Below are 17,404 nucleotides of genomic sequence, written 5' to 3'. Positions count from 1 at the left end.
TTTTTATTGTAGACGAATTTTTTGTTCCTTCAGTCAGTCCACTTCCTCTAACACCAGAGTCCCTGAGCAGAAATCACTGAGCTACAGCAATCATCAAGTCTTAGGGTAGACTGGAGAATGAATGCATAATAAATTAACCAGAAACCATGAAAACCAAAGCTAGCCAGTGTAAGAGAGAAACACACTACTAAATATGCTCTCCAGAGACTTTGTCTTAAAACCTTACAAATCCTTTTTCTTCCCTTGCCAAAAATCTAACAGAACTCTTGCTTGTAAGCTGAATCAGTAACTCCATGCTTTCAAATAGTATTTAATTTTTATCTTGTGGACTTTGTAATCATCCTCCACAAAGCATGTGGATTAACAGCCTAAATCTCACTGAGTTGGCTTTCGTGGCTTTTAGACACACAGAACAAAAACTTAAAATATGCTACAGAACTGGAAAAAAATTTGCACTGCCCCTACTGCTTAACTTTTTTTTTGCAAATAAAAAAGGTCAACTTCAAGCTGAACCTAACTGATGCTCACAGTAGCAGGAAGAGTAAAGTATTTGAGTGACAGGAGCAGAAAAAGCCTTCTCCCCATTGTCTGTGGTATCCCAGATTTGTCGTTCAGCCCTGGGAAAGCTGTGATGTCAGTATAGCTAAGATTCCTTTAGTCTGAGCTGCATAAATCTTAGACACCTTAAATATCTTCAGCTAAGCTGGGCAAACAGTCTAAAACAAAAGCTAGCAAGCAGGAGCAAACTTTTGCCTAACACGCATTGTCATGCTTTAAATACCAATATGTTGGATTAATAAAGTTGCTAGATAAAAGGAGATAATTTTCATTCCACAATTTTTCTGTAAGTGTAAATTTTGTTATCTAGTTCTGTAGAAGCTTGTTATATTTTGCTTACATTTGCATAAATGGATAAAACACTTAAGGATTGCTTTAGCTTTTGAAGAGACCTAGGAAAGCTGAGTGGTATGTACAAAATAACCGGCAGGGTCAGATCAATAGTCTGTCTGTGGCAGCAGTGATGAGAGATGCTACTTAGGCACCAAAGAAGCACAGCTGTCTGCAGGCCATGTCCCTTCTGTTCCTCTGCCATCCACAGCAGTGAGATCAGCAATGTTAGAAGATACATTCTTGGCTTTTCTTTTTTATGTCTTTTTCCAGAAGCGTGGGCAACAAGTTCACAGACAACGGCTTTTCCTAAAGGTACCTGCATAGGATTCTTGACTGTGGGTCTTTTTTCCCCTTCTCCCATATTCCCCAAGTCAGATTATAGGTAGTATTTATAACACGTAATCAAAGTGTTAGGTACTAGCAGTACCTAATGTCTCATCTGCTTTTTTTGTGTTTTCTTAAACAGGAAGATGAACAGAACGTAACAGCACTTTAGGACTTGACTTCTGATGGGCTGGATCTTTTCTTGGCAGGAGTTTTTGAAGATTCATGCAGTGAAAGAAGAAACAGCCAATGGCTTCAGAATCCATGGTGCCAGAGCAGGCAAAACAACATCTGGTAAAGGGAAAAAGGCGGCAGCAGCAGCAGCAGCAGCAGCAGCAAACTAGGTCTTCCAACAGTGATGGTGAAGATGACATCTTTGTATTTGAAGCAAATGAGGCTTGGAAGGATTTTCATAGCTCTCTTCTTCACTTCTTTGAAGCTGGAGAGCTCTGTGATGTTACACTGAAGGTGATATTGTCACACATCCATTTCATTTAACAGTCTGAAGATTAAGCTACAAATAGGTGTGCTGGAGGTGGCTGTGAATTTAGGCAGGGGTATTGGAAGCCATAGAATAGCTGTTGGATCCGAGGTATCTCTAGATATGCTCATGGGGTTTTTTTCTTCTTATTTAGGAAGTTTACAACTGAAATGTAAACATTTAAGATATTGACAGTCTGAGAGAGGAAGTACATGACTTTGACGCCACCCAACTTGCCTTCTAAGCAAGTTCCCACAGTTGATCAGTGTATTACTGTGCAGTTTCAGCTCCTTGTAGCCTCTTTGTTCTCACACATTTTCATCCCCAATTTTATCTCTATTTTTGCATTCTGTGTTGCTCTGCTACATCTTTCCTGGCAAACAGGATTTCTGCAACAAATCCAACTTCCAGCATTCTCAAAGAAAGGAAAAAAAAACCCAAAACAGGCAATTATGTTCTACAGTTGATCAAAGAGTAAAGGAGGAGGAGGAAACCAGTTTTATGATTCTTGCATAGCATTGCTTTAATGCATTCTTTGTAACTCAGCTGTATATTACTTATATCCTGATCACAATAAATTTATATCTAGCATCTGTAACAGTGGTCGCCAGCACCTACAAGTATTAAGTATTGCTTAGCTAGACATCTTAGTAGTGCAAGATAGTTATTTAAGAAAAATATACCTATACCAAGAACAAATGACAGATGCCTTTAAGAGAAATTGTTTGCCTGCCACTTTTACTATTAGATATTAATATGGAAAATCCTTGACAGATGTGTGTCTCTTGTGCCCCCCCCCCCCAGTAGGCATCTCATCTTTCTAAAACGCTTGGGAGACAATGGAGGTCTCTGAGAGGAAGAGGGTTTCTGTCCTGCCCCAGTAGACAACAGGAGTAGAACAAGCCAGAACATTTTTCCGTTCTGCTTTGCAGCAGGTATTAAATTGCCTGTCACCAGCCATGGAGCAGGCACTAGATGCAGCAGCAAATAGGTCCAGTGCCTCATAACAGTTGAGTTAATGCTCATAGGACACTGAATGACAATACTGAAGCTGCTCCGGCCAGCACCAACGCCATGAAACAGAACTTGCCTGAGCTCGTCATCAGGTCTTTTTACATCTTGTCATTTTAAAAGGTGTTTTGGGGAAGAAGGTTCATGTCAGAGCTCTTTAACAACCCTCCTCTCTTCCCTTTTCTTGCCCTCATCCTCGCTTTTCTCCCTTTCCACCCACCCTTGCGAAAAAGGCAGAAAGTCTTATTTTATAAACGTAGTTAAACGTATACTTGTGCTAGGGAGCTTGGCTTGCAAAATACACTTTACTGTGGCTGCAGCTTAACTTCCCCTGAGTTAGGCTTGTATTGTTCATATGTATTATTTGTGTGAAGCTACTTCAGTAATTTAAGAATATTAGATTGCATGACTTGGCTTCCAGTCCTCAAGTAGAGAAGATAATCTATGGAGGCTAGAGCAACCTAGGTATGTACATCTTACCGTAAGGCTTCCTAAAGCAGTGATTTTCAAGTAACTGTTAACTCCGTCTTGAACTAGAATTTTCTGGAGGGCTTGATTTTTCTTTCTCTAGCGCTCAGGCATTTCTTGTGTTTTAAGAATAATGATTTCTCTACTGAACTTTCTGCTTTTGTGCGTGACCTCTGACAGTGAGCAATTCTGGCATTGCTGTTGTCAGACCAATTATTGATTTAACTGCTGGATCTTAAAATATGATAGTTAATAACTGGAGGGGAACTTTGATTTCAAAATACCAAGAACATACTAGATATTTAAAGTTAAGCAGATTTGGGTAAAATAGTGAAGCCACTTAATTCAAAAGAAAGATGCAATTAGAGAGTGGGATGATGGACAGAATAACAATCTCTGAAGGTGAGAATGGCCTAGGAGCTTTTCCTGATATAGCAGGCCAGCTGGTACCATCATTTTGCATCAGTACTATAATTAGTTGGAATGCTGACATTGTGACAGTGATAAACCACGGGAGACTTCCTCTGCTCCAAAAAGTTAAAATCTGGAATGTCACCTACTGTACTGCTACTGTCATATGAACAGCTCCCTGTTAGAAGGCGGAGAGTGGCAGTTGCGTACCATCTATCTGCTTTTCTCCTGTTGGTCTGGTTTTTTGTTTGTTTGGTAGGTCTATGAATTGTTCCTTCTGGAGTGATCAATTAACTCACACTGAGCCATCCATCTTTTCCTCTCTTTTAATGTCCATACTCTTCCATGTGTGTTTGCTTTCTGTACTCAACTTGCTGGTCACCAGGCAGGTTACACTTGTGTTGATAATACACACTTTTAAAAAGGGTAGAGCAATTGTGTATTGAAGCAGAGGTAGAAAAAACTCCAAATTCTCCGTTATAATTTAATATCCTTTTTTTTTTTTTTAAACTGCAAGACAGCTCAGTGTAACACATTCATCTGGAAATGAACATGTAATTCGAGTCTGTCAGGGAAACTGGTTGCTTAACTTGGCCATGTGCTTGTTAGTGCAGACTGCAGAATGACAAAGGCTGTAAGAAAGCACTCTTGTAACACCAATAAGTAGTAGGTTGTTCATTTACCTTCAATAGTTACATTGTCTTGTAATGTAATTGAATTCTAGAATTTTGTAAGTGAAAAGCTTATTTTGCGCTTTCTGAGCAGAATTTTGAAAAATGCCACATCTTTTGTGGCTAAACAGCTTCTAAAAATCCTTGAAGTGATTGGTAACTCTGAATAATCCCTGTAATAGCTGTTATTACAGTAGTTTTACATGAAGTTGCTTCTATAAACAGCATTATGAATTCCTCAACACTAGTAAAAGTCCAGAGGTTTAAATTAAGTAGTCTAAAAATGTCAGTTTACAATTCCCTGCCCCCCCAAACCTCTGAATACACATAAACCAAACAAGTGCCTAGCAGTCTCCTCCTGTCTCCAAGATGTATCTAGAAGGTTCTTAAGGATGTTTCATTTAAAAAATAGGACACAGCTCTTAAAGAAAAGCAAGTTACGTACATCAGTGCTATTGCTTCCTTGTGTTATTGCCTTGCCCTACTCTGACGGCCAAGTTACAACTCAGATCTGTTTGGGATATATTGATGTAATGTCAGAAGTACAGGGCAAGTGGAGTTAATTTGTTTGAACAAAATACAGTAGCTCAATGCATACTGAGTTCAGGATTCTTACTTCAGCTTAACTATCCCTCCTTTCACAGCTGAAACTGACATTCCAGTAAAAGACTGGGTGTTTTTTTGTTGTTCTTTTTTCAGGTTGGTTCAAAGCTTATCTCCTGCCACAAACTGGTGCTAGCTTGTGTTATACCTTACTTCAGAGCCATGTTTCTTTCAGAAATGGCTGAAGCCAAGCAGACATTGATTGAGATCAGGGACTTCGATGGAGATGCAATAGAAGACCTAGTGAAGTTTGTGTACTCCTCCCGGCTTACTCTGACAGTGGATAACGTCCAGCCTCTCTTGTACGCTGCTTGCATTCTTCAGGTGGAACTGGTAGCAAAGGCATGCTGTGAATACATGAAGCTGCACTTCCATCCCTCCAACTGCCTGGCAGTCAGGGCATTTGCAGAGAGTCATAACCGCATTGACTTGATGGACATGGCTGATCAGTATGCTTGCGAACATTTTACAGAAGTGGTGGAGTGTGAAGACTTTGTGAGCATGTCACCACAGCACCTCCATAAACTCCTGTCCTCCAGTGACCTGAATATTGAAAATGAAAAGCAAGTTTACAATGCTGCTATCAAGTGGCTGCTAGCCAATCCACAGCATCATGCTATGTGGCTGGATGAAATACTTGCGCAGGTAGGGCAGACCAAGGTGCTGGGCGCCTGTCTTGTCACTGGTTTAGTTGTATAATCAACTGTTTGTACTTGGGTAGATCTCAAGAGGAAAAATATTCTTAGCAGTCGGTGCCTCATCTGGTATTCACAGCTGTTCAGTTGACAGTAGAAGCAGGTTAGATCTCTTGAATATTAGGAAGAAGTTGTATTCTCCAGTTTCTGTAGAGAGAAGAGTACTCACTTCATGCTCGTGGCTGGGGGGTAGGGAGCCAACAAAAAGCTGTATCTGCGTTAGAGCAGAAACTTCTTAGATTTACACATAGTGGAGAACATAAAGCCATCACTTCACTTGGTTTGATGCTACTACAGCCTGAAATGCTCACTTCCCCTGCTGGTTAAGTATTTGTACTTAAGAAAGGAGAGTAAAGCTGTTGAGGAGGTTTTTTACATGATTAGGAAAGTAAAACTGTAATGGAGATGTGTCACATAAAGTTGTGCTAATTCTAGAACTTCCTGTATGTTTAATTAACAAAAGACCAAGATGTATTAGCCCTATGAGCAGGCTAGGAAGCTGTTGTGGTTTAAGCACAGCCAGCAACTAAGCACCACGCAGCCGCTCACTCACTTCCCCCACACCCAGTGAGATGGGGGAGAAAATTGGGAAAAGAAGTAAAACTCATGGGTTGAGATAAGAACGGTTTAATAGAACAGAAAAGAAGAAACTAATAATGATAATGATAACACTAATAAAATGACAACAGTAATAATAAAAGGATTGGAATGTACAAAAGATGCACAGTGCAATTGCTCACCACCCGCCAATTGACACCCAGTTAGTCCCTGAGCAGTGATGCCTTCCCCCCCCTCTGCCCCCCCCCCCCCCCAGGTTCTATACGAGATGTGACGTCCCATGGTATGGAATACCCCTTTGGCCAGTTTGGGTCAGCTGCCCTGGCTGTGTCCCGTGCCAACTTCTTGCGCCCCTCCAGCTTTCTCACTGGCTGGGCTTGAGAAGCTGAAAAATCCTTGCCTTCAGACTAAACACTACTTAGCAACAACTGAAAACATCGGTGTGTTATCAACATTCTTTGCATATACTGAACTCAAAACATAGCACCTTACCAGCTACTAGGAAGACAGTTAACTCTATCCCAGCTGAAACCAGGACAGAAGCATATGCTAGACCCTTTAATGCTCACTAGACTAGCACTGCTGGTTACCTGTAGGATCGGAAAGGAGTTCGGAGTTTAATCCTCTAGACTTGATGCAAATCCGCTGCTTCTGAAAGAAGGTATCAAAAGGTCACTTAGCTGAACTTATTTAAACACCCATCAGACCTCCTCCTGTCAAAACGTTAGTTACTTCAGTTATTCAAGCTCCATATGTGCTGGTTATAGGAGTTTAAAATACAGTATTTGAGACAGGTATGGAGAACGTGTGCTGGGGAGGAGGGGGTACATGCCATGTGCTGCAAAATGCCCTATGTGTCTTAGCAGGTAGGATCAACTGTGCTGTTTCAGTTGTCACTGAACTCCAACTTAAATATTTTGCATTTAGCAGAATTGCTAATATTGGCATCATGTGAGTAACAAGAGGTGCACTAACATGCTGCTGTCATTGTCTTCTTGCATCATTTTTCACACTTCCTGGTAAAAGATCACAAGTGTTTATTAACTGTCTTCCAAAAACGTTCACTTTCATCTAGACTAGCATGAGGTTTTAGGTACAAAAAACCACTTCAGTACACTGTAATTAAATTCACAGGCAATATAATTTGAGATTAAAAAAAAAGATTGATTTTTATTGCCCAGTTTTGCTAGCAGATGAGATGATTAACAGCTTTATTCTATTCAGGGAAACCAGAGTCTGGAATGAAGCAATGAAAAAGTAAATGCCTTCCTGTAAACATGGGTTATTTGCCAGAGTATATGGAGCCATCAGTTGATTTGGACATTACTGCTGGCAGAAAACATGACTGGGCTTCTTGACAGTTACTATCCACATCATAATCAGCCATACAGGTTTTGCTGTTATAATGAGGTTCTGAATTTGTGAGCCTTGAGTTCTTACCGCATCACTAACCTTATGAGTATTAGCAGGGCTACGGTGGTGCTTTTAATTAGCCTAAAATAAGCTGGGCCACACTAAAGGAAGAAGTGGGACGGAAAGTGAGTGGGCAAGGAAGAAGTGGTAGAGACACGTGCTTACGTGAAGACAGGGACACTTTGTCAGCGATTTAAAACCACCATGCTGCTGCTCTGAGAAGCACCAGAGATACTGGACTTCTTCACCATTGCTGCTGAGCTAACTGGGAGCTGCCTGACAGCATTGACTCCAAACCTTAGGAAGTCAGATGGTGATTTACTTCAGTCCCCCCCCGCTAACACCTGTCCCACCTTTGCATCTGATTGTACTTCATATTCCTCACTGTTTCTCTCACAAGGCCAAAGGAAAGGCTTGGTGAAATAAATTGACTGTGGGGAGGAAGGCATTTCAAGGCAGTCTTGGAGAGGCTGACCTTATTTCAGATCTGCCCCGTCACTGGGGATTGCTCTGGGCAGTGACCACCTGTAGCCTTACCCAGAGCAAGCCTTCTGTTCCTCAGCCTGGTCACCAGCACTCTTCTGGGGAACCACAGGAAGGATTTGAGGAAGGAAACAATTAACTCTCAACCTTTTTTTTTTTTAATCCTGCAGTCTTGTCAAGTCCACACTAGAGAAAGGTGTTACTGCACTAGCAATACCTCCTTAATAGACACTTAGTTCATGCTGACAGTGTTTCCTTTTTGACTTGCCACCCAAAGAAAATGAACCATTCTAGCAAAAGCCCTCTATACGCTGGTACAGCAGTGAGCTGAAAATTCATACCCTCAGCAGACTACCTGACACAGACTATTCTGGTACAGTCACAGATGCTGCCTGTGTCACGCCAGGCAGGCGCAGTTGCAGTACAGGCAGCGGCACTTCTTCCTCTGCTCAGCCTGGGCCAAGGGACAGTTCTCCACTGCTGCTTAAATGCAAATGGTTGTAGCAAACGTTTGTCACTAAAAAGAACTGTTCATATCACTGTTATTCTGGAAAAAAAAAAAAATGAAAGCTGCTCTTTTTAGTGAAGAGTGTGGGGCTGGCAGCTGGCTCAGAAGCTGCCATCTGTTACGCGTGCATCACTGTAAATGGTGAGACTCAGTCAGTTCAGCCAGTTACTCCAACTGTGTTCATTTCTGTCAGGTACGGCTGCCTCTCTTGCCCATTTGTTTCCTTATGGGTGTTGTGGCAAAGGAAGAGATTGTCAAGCAGAATCTAAAATGTAGGGATTTGCTGGATGAAGCAAGAAACTACCACCTTCACCTGAGCAGCAGGGCAGTGCCAGACTTTGAGTACTCCATTCGCACAACACCAAGGAAGCAGACTGCTGGTAATTAAATGTGTGTCTGATTATCCAGTAAGGAGTGTGGAGAAAAGGTGGTGCATCTGTGCAGGCTTAGATAGCTTGATATAAATGGTTGTTAATGACTTAATGCAAAATTGTGAAAGCCATGGTATACCTCTGGGAATTAGGAAACGTGCTGCATTTTTTCCTAGCAGAACGTTAGCAGTCATTTTCTTTCTTTGAAGAATTATTTATTTGTCATGATCGGCTCTATCTGTATTAAAGCTAGAACTGTTAAGTATGTTATGACCAGGCAGTATGCTCAAAGTTATATCAAAAACAGTGGACACTTATCTTTTGGTGTGAGAAGGTTGAGCTAACTTTTAAACTCCTTGGCTAACCTACACCAAAAGTGACTGATGAATATTAGACTGCAAATCCTAATTTTTACTTTGTTATCTTTAACAAACAATCTGTTCATCACCCTAAACAAAATCACAAAAAGCATATTTAAAATATGCATTGTTTTTGCAAGAGCATAGATAGTTAATTGCCATAGCATCATGCCAAGCAAAGGCCAGAATCCAGCATCCAATTATACAGGGCAATGACTGTGCCCCTTGAAGTGAAATACCACTTCTCCTGGACTACATAATTTTCAGTTCACTCTGCTATACAACTTTATCTGCCATCTTCCTGCTGGTTTTCTGGAAACCCGTTTTGTCTTCTTCAGGTGTGCTGTTCTGTGTTGGTGGTAGAGGTGGATCAGGTGATCCATTTCGCAGCATTGAATGTTACTCTATCAGCAAAAACAACTGGTTCTTCGGCCCTGAAATGAACAGCAGGAGAAGGCACGTGGGTGTGATCTCTGTGGGAGGTCAGTAACCCTATTCAAGCAACCCTATTCAAAAGGCACTTGTTTGCTCCTTTTGCTGGAATTGGTACTTCTACTAAATAAACCTGTCTTGCAATGGCTTAACTGTTGGATATTCTTCAGTTTAGCAAAGCTTCTTCTTCATGAAGGGGTTTTTGATTCTGAAATGATCTGAGAGCATGCTTACTGAAAAGACATTATTGCGAACTGAGAAAGTTAGGGTTGTTCAGCCTGCAGATAGCTTTTTAGTAGGGCTTGTAGCAATAGGACAAGGGGTAATGGTTTTAAACTAAAAGAGGATAGATTTAGGCTAGATATAAGGATGACATTTTTTACAGTGAGGGTGGTGAAACACTGGAACAGGTTGCCTGGAGAGGTTGTAGATGCCCCATCCCTGGAAACATTCCAAGTCAGGTTGGACAGGGCTCTGAGCAACTTGATCTAGTCAAAGATGTCTCTGCTCATTGCAGGGGGGCTGGACTAGATGATCATTAAAGGTCCCTTCCAACCCAAACTATTCTATGAACTGTATATAGCCGCTTGCTTTAATAGGCAATTGAATTTTTTTTATTCCATTTATAAAGAAACAGCCTTACACAGCAGAGTCGCCCAGCATTTGCTATCTCCCTTCATACTTAAATCCGTTCAGGCAAGTCACTAAGACCATAACTCTTCCAAGAGCAGACCTACCTTTATTTTTGGGTCTCCATCTTCTGAAACCACGTCTGTGCAATCTAGAGCAGCTTAGCACCCATGATGCAAATTTTCCTTGTACATGGTAGCCCCCGTGTTGCTGCAGCAGAACAGGTATCTTTATATCCCCATAGAAAATCTGGAGAGACTGATACAAGTGTCCAAAATTGATCTGACCTGCAGGACTGAAGTTATGGGAAGATCTTTTGTCTACGTATCTCAAGCTTTGTCTAAGTTCATGTTAGAACAGATCTCTGGTTGAGTACAGCATGTAAAAATATAAAGTCTGTACTTATTAAAATCCTGATATTGAAAACATTTGAAAACTTTAACCTTTGTTTGAGCTTTTGTCTTCACATAGGCAGGGATATTGCATAAATGAAAACTGAAATGTTGCCAAGCAATCTCTGTACCAAAAGATGTGTTTGTGTTTCAGGTAAAGTCTACGCAGTAGGTGGGCATGATGGAAATGAACACTTAGGAAGCATGGAAGTATTTGATCCTCTCACAAACAAGTGGATGATGAAGGCATCAATGAACACAAAGAGGTACCCGTCTCATGATCCAAAATATAAGTCCTAGTCTGTGATGTATCATTTCTTGCTGATGCTGAAAAACATCATGTCTGTCCTGTCTTTATTTGGGTTTCCGAACTGTGTTATTTTTAGGAAATTTGTTTTCCTAGTTTGGGGCTTTATGCTATCAGACACCTTTATTTACCACCTGTAAAGCAAACACAAATCTGCATCACATACTTGCATACATCACATATTTGCACAAACACAAAGTTGTGTGTAACGTAATATTTCACTGCAAAACTGCATAATCCCTCTCTCTAGGGAGAGGCCCTGGCTGGTAACATTGGTTATGTTTATGCTTTGGCTTTCTTTTGTTGCTCTATCCTTTTCTTTTTTTTCTTTTTTTCTTTTTTTTTTTGGGGGGGGGGGGGCGCAGTGTGGCTGGCTTCTGGAGCAGAGAGCTCTTCTACTCCAGCTGTGCTTACATTCTGACATCTAGGGCCTTTCTGCTGTGCCCAGTAAAGAACTTGAAACTGATTAACTGGTTCTGTGGGTTTTCTGCTCTTTTTAAGAATGAGCAAGATAACTGCCATCAGAACATGCACAGTGAAATATTTCATGCCCAGGAAACAGTAGCTGCCTATGTTCTTGCCACAAAAGGCCAGAAGCACTAAAACACTGACAGTCAGATTGAGGATTTTTCTTGCCTTTTGACATTTAAGATTCTTTTAAGGAGCTACTGGACTCACAGATCTGTATTTTTTTTTTCTGCTGTCATTTAAATCAGCCTCCATAATTCTACATTCCATTTTGTTATTTGTTGTTTCTAAAAGCATCATGTACAAGTAGGAGTAAAATACCGAGTTTGGCTAAGTCCTAAAATTATTTGTAGCCGTGACCTAATCAAAATAGAAGACCCACACTCCTGGAAGTGGCTTCTTGCTCCTCTTCCTCCCTCCGTCATGCCACCACCCCAGGGCATATTTTTGGCAAACATCAGTCCTAGACTTCTGTGACATTTCTTACTCCGTACCTTGGTAAATGAAAGGGCTGCCATGCCTTGGCTACGCCCCACTCCTCCCATTCACCGAGGTGGTGTTGGAATACTTAGTTGACAAAAAACTGCCACCATTGATGGTGTCTATGCTAACAGCTGAGTAGAAAGATTGTGCCTCCCTTGCTCCTGCTTAGGTATCTGTGAACCTGCCCTCTGTGTAATGAGACAAGAATGTTCTCAGTGAAACAGTAAATCACCTGTCTTGGTAGTTAAAGCAGAAACTTAATGCTCCATTCACTTAATAACTCCATTCTAGACCATACTTTTCATTTTGTAGTAGTGACTGTACTTTCATATTAGCAGATTCAGTAGAAAAAAATCTGATAGCTATTTTAACACAGACTTAATAGAAAATAACAGAATGGAAGAAACTGCAATTAAATCTTGCTAGAGTTCTGTCATCTAATATCCAGCTCAGGTTTGCCTTTTCATATATATTAATCTCACCCCCCAAAAAATCATTCCCAAATTGTAGCAGCAGCTATACCAGTTAAAACCAGCAGGTTTTGGCTCCCCATCAGATTCAGTACAACAAGATAGGAGGTGTAAAATTAAGTACCAAGACAGAGATATCAAATAACTAAGACAATCTCATATATCCAAGCATGTAAGTAGAGGACTTGGGCCTTAGGTGACATTCAGTCAAAACAATATTCCATGCACCCCACCTTTATTTTTTTTTTTATTTTTTAAACAGGAGCTTTGTCTTTTTGCAGTCTAAAAAAATTCTAGCTGCAGCAGTCCTAACAAACAGGTGCCTGAGAAAGCTGAGGTGAAGTACAGATAAAACTCTAGAGTCCCTCTAATGGGAGGCTGCAAACATACAAAAGGCTTTCAGGATAAAGCTGCAAGACTGATACAGGCGTGCAGAGGGCCAGCCACAGTTACTGGTCATTATTTATTATAAACTTCACTTTTAAAATTTTCATTACTTTTTCCCCATAGTTTAAAACAGGTGCCAGACACTTGATCCGTCTTTCCCATTCCCTTTCCTTAAGGATTTGCACTGAGGTATTGATCCTATGGTTTTCTTAGGAGAGGAATTGCTCTTGCCTCCCTTGGTGGCCCCATTTATGCAATAGGAGGTTTGGATGACAACACTTGCTTCAGCGATGTGGAAAGATACGACATTGATTCTGATCGATGGAGTGCAGTTGCCCCAATGAACACTCCCAGGGGAGGAGTCGGCTCTGTAGCCCTTGTGGTAAGTGACTATTTCCTCCCAAGTCAGGGCCAACTGAGGAACTGACCTGCTTTTCAAATCTGCTTTTACAAAGTGGAACATAAGGATTTCAAACAAAATGCACCTGGTGGGTCTGAGCACCTCCGGTCATCAAAATTCTATGGAACTGTGCAAAAGGTGAGGTATTTAGGATAATACTCATAGCAAATTGAACCACGCTCCCTGTTTCAACAGTACTTGAGGTACTGGGAGCAAGCACCAGGACCCTTCTAACAACATCAAGCTAATGCTTCAGGTCTCATTCAGAAGACTCTGGTTTGTCATGGTTACTATGTTTAAAAGTACTGAATGCATCTGCACTTTAACCCCCTTCACCATATATAATCTGCAAGATGTCTGCAACACTATGTAACTTTTTCACTTCTTCAACTGGAAGATGGCGTTTACAATTTGTTGGATAATTAAGTCTGTTGTTGGAATTATTAAATAAATTAAATGATTAGCAATGTGTGGATATACCATGTTTTCCTATCATTCTAACATTGCTTATGAGTAAATACATATACATTACAAACAATCTTTCTCTATACAACTGTTTTCCAGAACCATGTTTATGCTGTGGGTGGCAATGATGGTGTAGCATCTCTTTCCAGTGTGGAGAAATATGATCCCCATTTGGATAAGTGGACAGAAGTGAAAGAGATGGGTCAGCGAAGAGCTGGCAATGGTGTCAGCGAGCTCCATGGCTGCTTGTATGTTGTTGGTGAGTAGGGATGTGACATTTTGTAGTGCTGTTTCTGCCAAGTACTGGTATTTGGAAGAGGCTGTTTTTGCTAGAGGAACTGGGGAACAGATAGACCTGACCTGTACTTTGTGTTCCTGGGCAGGAGAAGAAAGCAAGCACAACCAGGGCATGCTTAAACCAAGGTATGTTAGTGAGGAAATAAAAAGCCGTTCCTAACCCACCTTTAGGGTGGCCTATACTGTTCAGGACAGTATGTCTATATAGAAAATCCTCTCGAGACTCACTAATCTTGAGTTTCCTTTTAGGAAAATTATTCTGAAGTTCATGCACTTCTAAAGCACTCTAGTTCCATTTTGAGTGTAGACGACAGTAGCTTTTTCACATGGTGATGATACTTATTCCACAGCCTGTTGTCCTAGGCCTGTCTTGTTCTGCTCTACCTTGCATTTACCTGCTCTCCTGAGGGGGGAAGGTGCCAGGTAGGTATGATGTAGTAATAGGTTGCAGAGCTCTGCCTTGTCTATTATAATAAGTGATTTCAAAAGTTTCAAGTAAAATGCTCATCTGACAGCTGCCCCAGCAAGGGGAATGCATCACTGAAGTCTTACTTGAGGATTTTTTTTTCCTACTCAGGTATTCAGCAATGCTGTAATTTGAAAACAACGCAAGAGTGTGTTTTACTTAAGCCAAAATGAGATCAGGACCATCCTTTTACTGGTCTTAGTTTTTTTTTCTATTTCAAATTAGAAGCTGTTTCATTATAACTATGTGTAAGATGAATTCAAGGAGAAAAATAAGAGAAATACCACTCCTTCCAACTTGAGTAGAAGAAAACTGTCACTCTGGGTGATACAGGAGGGAGAGCTGTTAATTTTTAGGAACTTGTAAAATTCATGTAAAGAAATAGAGCTGGACACTAGCCCACTGAATGCTGAGAATAGCATGATAATGCCAGTCTTGGATATCACCAGCACTAGGAGTGGCTAAGAACTGATAATGTGATGATTCTTTGCAGGTGGCTTTGATGACAACTCTCCACTGAGCTCAGTGGAGCGGTTTGACCCACGCAGTAACAAATGGGAATATGTAGCAGAGCTTACAACTCCGAGGGGTGGCGTTGGCATAGCGACACTGATGGGTAAAATTTTTGCAGTTGGAGGTCATAATGGCAACACGTACCTGAATACAGTGGAAGCATTTGATCCCATAGTGAATAGGTAATTTAAACTTTTCTATTTGGCTTAGTAAGACAATGAAATTTGCCTATATGAAAAGTGTGCAGCAGGAGTTTCTCTGTTGTTTCCTTGTAATAATTGAGTAATATCCATGACTAGTGATGCAGGAGTGCTGCTTATGCCACTAGGTTCTTGTAAATATTTAAGCACCTCCTCCTCCCCTCCATCCCTTGCCCTCTTCCTTTCATTCAATAAGAATCTACATTCTTCTGGTTGTTTCAGTCTGATTTTGCACTAAATTTACCAGAGAAATAAGAATAAACTAGCAGGGTGTATTTTTGTGCACAGTAAACAGCTAGGCTGTATAATAGAATTTCAGACACAGAAAAGAAATACTTTCAGGTTGCTCAGAAAGGACAGGAACTTACTTTTATTTTTTTTCTTCTGCCGTCTTCTTAGATGGGAACTCGTCAGCTCTGTGTCACACTGCAGGGCGGGGGCAGGCGTGGCTGTGTGCTCTTGTCTCAGCAGCCAGGTCCGGGATGTGGGCCAAGGATCCAGCAACGTTGTTGACTGCATGTGAGCTCTGCTGCCTCCTCCAAATTCCAGAAGAATGATAGTAGGGAGGCACTGCAGAGCTTTTAAACACCATGTTTTGTACGGTAGGTTAAGAAATAAAACCAGCACATTTTCTTTGTGAAAATGTTACCTTCTGCAACTGTAAAGCTTTTGGTGGCTTTCTATCAATAGTGATACAGAAAAGCCTGTGAAAACATGGAATAAAAGTGGGACTTACAGGAGAAGACCTGCCAAGAGCTGCAATCATCCCATTTTTAAGAAGTTGCAATTTCAAAATCATTTGAGGCAGCTGTTGCAAGGACTCATTATTGAACCATAAACCAGGCATGGGGTGAGGTGAGAGCGCGGCAGTTAGGACTGCTGAGCCTTACCCAACAGCCCCGCTACTTGTTTTCTGGAGGACTTGAGTGCCATTTAATATAACTTATTTTCAGGAATGTAGTCTTAAACATTTCCTAATTGTACAAGAGCTTTGTAACACAAAACACAAAGTGTCTCAAGTTTTAGAAGGTAATGATAGCCCTGTTGCACACTAAGATAACTGGAGCAGAGAAGTTCACTGCCCACCTCCCAAGGGACTTATGGCAGCAGTGGCAATTGCAGGTACTTAGTCTGAAACCTGTCTTTCAAAGTACTTTCTCAAGCTAACACACTTGTTAGAAAGCTGAAAAAAATTCTTGACCTGAGTTTAGCCACTGGAATACTGGAAGTTTCAAGTCTTCAAAAAAATTTATAGTAACTACCCCCCCAAAAGGCAACTTTCTGTTGAGAGGTCATTCCTGAAGTAACCAGTGTAATTTGTCCTACTTTGAGATGATACAGTGTATGAAAATGTAGGCTTCAGTGATGTCTGAATCACCGTTTTCATATGAAATAGAAACATCATAATAAAAGTTGCAGTATTCTGTAAAGACCTTTAAATGCAACTCTAGAAGATGGCATGTCCAATTTCAGTTTCCAGTAGCAACTCTGTGGTAATTCTAGAGGTACTGGCTCTTTTTAAGATAGTTAAGCCAGAAGGATCTAGCCTCAAAACAGGTAGATGACTTAAAGCTTACATCAACCAAAGAGAATCAGCAACAAAAAGAATTGGAAATTCACCAGTTCTTACATCAAAAATTGAAATAGGAAGTTGACAAGGCTGTGTACAAAGACATCTTGTTATGCAGTCAGACACCCTGAATGCCACGTAAAGTCCAGCTGGAAAGACTGCAGATTCTTGTTCTGGCATCACCTTGAACAGACCAACAACTGACAATCCTTTGTGACCAAAGTTTCACGTTACCAGGTTGTTACAAGTGACTAGGGAGAGCAGCAAACTTCTCTGCCTTCAGTACCAGGTGAGAGGCAGGACAGTACGAGCATAAGGCATAGTCATGTTTTGCTGTTGAGTTACCATAATTTAGCTTTTCTGTTTCAAATGGCTTGCACTTTGGTAGCACCCAGGGTCAAAGTGAATGGTACTGTAAATAATGAAACATTGCAATAAAACATTTGTACTTCAAAGCACCTTGTTTATAGTATGACTGGAGCATGCTACTGTGGGGAAGCATTTGAGTATTTTTGGTTTCTGCAGAGTGTAATTCTCAACAGGAAGCCTTTATCAGCAGGGAAAATCCTGCGTTAGAGCCATGAGCCATACCACTCTGCTACTGCCCTTGTCCCCATGCGAGGATGTGGTCACCCTTGTGGCTCTTGATCTTGCTAGGAGGGGTGGAAAGAAGAGGT

At 41.1% G+C, this 17,404-nt stretch overlaps 1 protein-coding gene and 1 long non-coding RNA gene across 3 annotated transcripts; one reads left to right on the top strand and one right to left on the bottom strand.

The window, feature by feature from the left end:
- The first annotated feature begins 437 nt into the window (after window positions 1-437).
- On the top strand, window positions 438-15,680 carry LOC142033808 (kelch-like protein 8). The gene is made up of 9 exons (XM_075034247.1): window positions 438-1,683; window positions 4,957-5,505; window positions 8,711-8,897; window positions 9,586-9,729; window positions 10,856-10,967; window positions 13,030-13,198; window positions 13,781-13,940; window positions 14,938-15,139; window positions 15,557-15,680. The coding sequence occupies exons 1-9, from the start codon at window positions 1,465-1,467 to the stop codon at window positions 15,678-15,680; spliced, it is 1,866 nt and encodes a 621-aa protein (XP_074890348.1). The 5' UTR covers window positions 438-1,464.
- LOC142033817 (uncharacterized) lies at window positions 5,496-15,623 on the bottom strand. Of its 2 annotated transcripts, XR_012651346.1 has the most exons (4): window positions 15,526-15,623; window positions 10,417-10,604; window positions 6,704-6,764; window positions 5,496-5,702 (listed from the first exon to the last, which is right to left on the bottom strand). It is a non-coding gene; the product is annotated as an uncharacterized LOC142033817 (long non-coding RNA). The 2 variants fall into 2 exon arrangements; XR_012651343.1 differs by lacking the exon at window positions 15,526-15,623 and having other exon boundaries at window positions 10,417-10,860.
- Window positions 15,681-17,404: the final 1,724 nt, after the last annotated feature.

Source organism: Buteo buteo, chromosome 1 (assembly GCF_964188355.1).
Source record: "Buteo buteo chromosome 1, bButBut1.hap1.1, whole genome shotgun sequence".
Taxonomy (NCBI): domain Eukaryota; kingdom Metazoa; phylum Chordata; class Aves; order Accipitriformes; family Accipitridae; genus Buteo; species Buteo buteo.
This window is presented reverse-complemented; position numbering and strand designations above follow the sequence as displayed.

What these genes read in the sequence shown, in the direction of transcription:
- LOC142033808 (XM_075034247.1), top strand. Translation starts at nt 1,465, where the DNA reads ATGGCTTCAGAATCCATGGTGCCAGAGCAGGCAAAACAACATCTGGTA. An exon ending in TCTGTGATGTTACACTGAAG is followed by an intron (nt 1,684 to 4,956) that starts GTGATATTGTCA and finishes TTCTTTTTTCAG; the next exon opens with GTTGGTTCAAAGCTTATCTC. An exon ending in TGGATGAAATACTTGCGCAG is followed by an intron (nt 5,506 to 8,710) that starts GTAGGGCAGACC and finishes CATTTCTGTCAG; the next exon opens with GTACGGCTGCCTCTCTTGCC.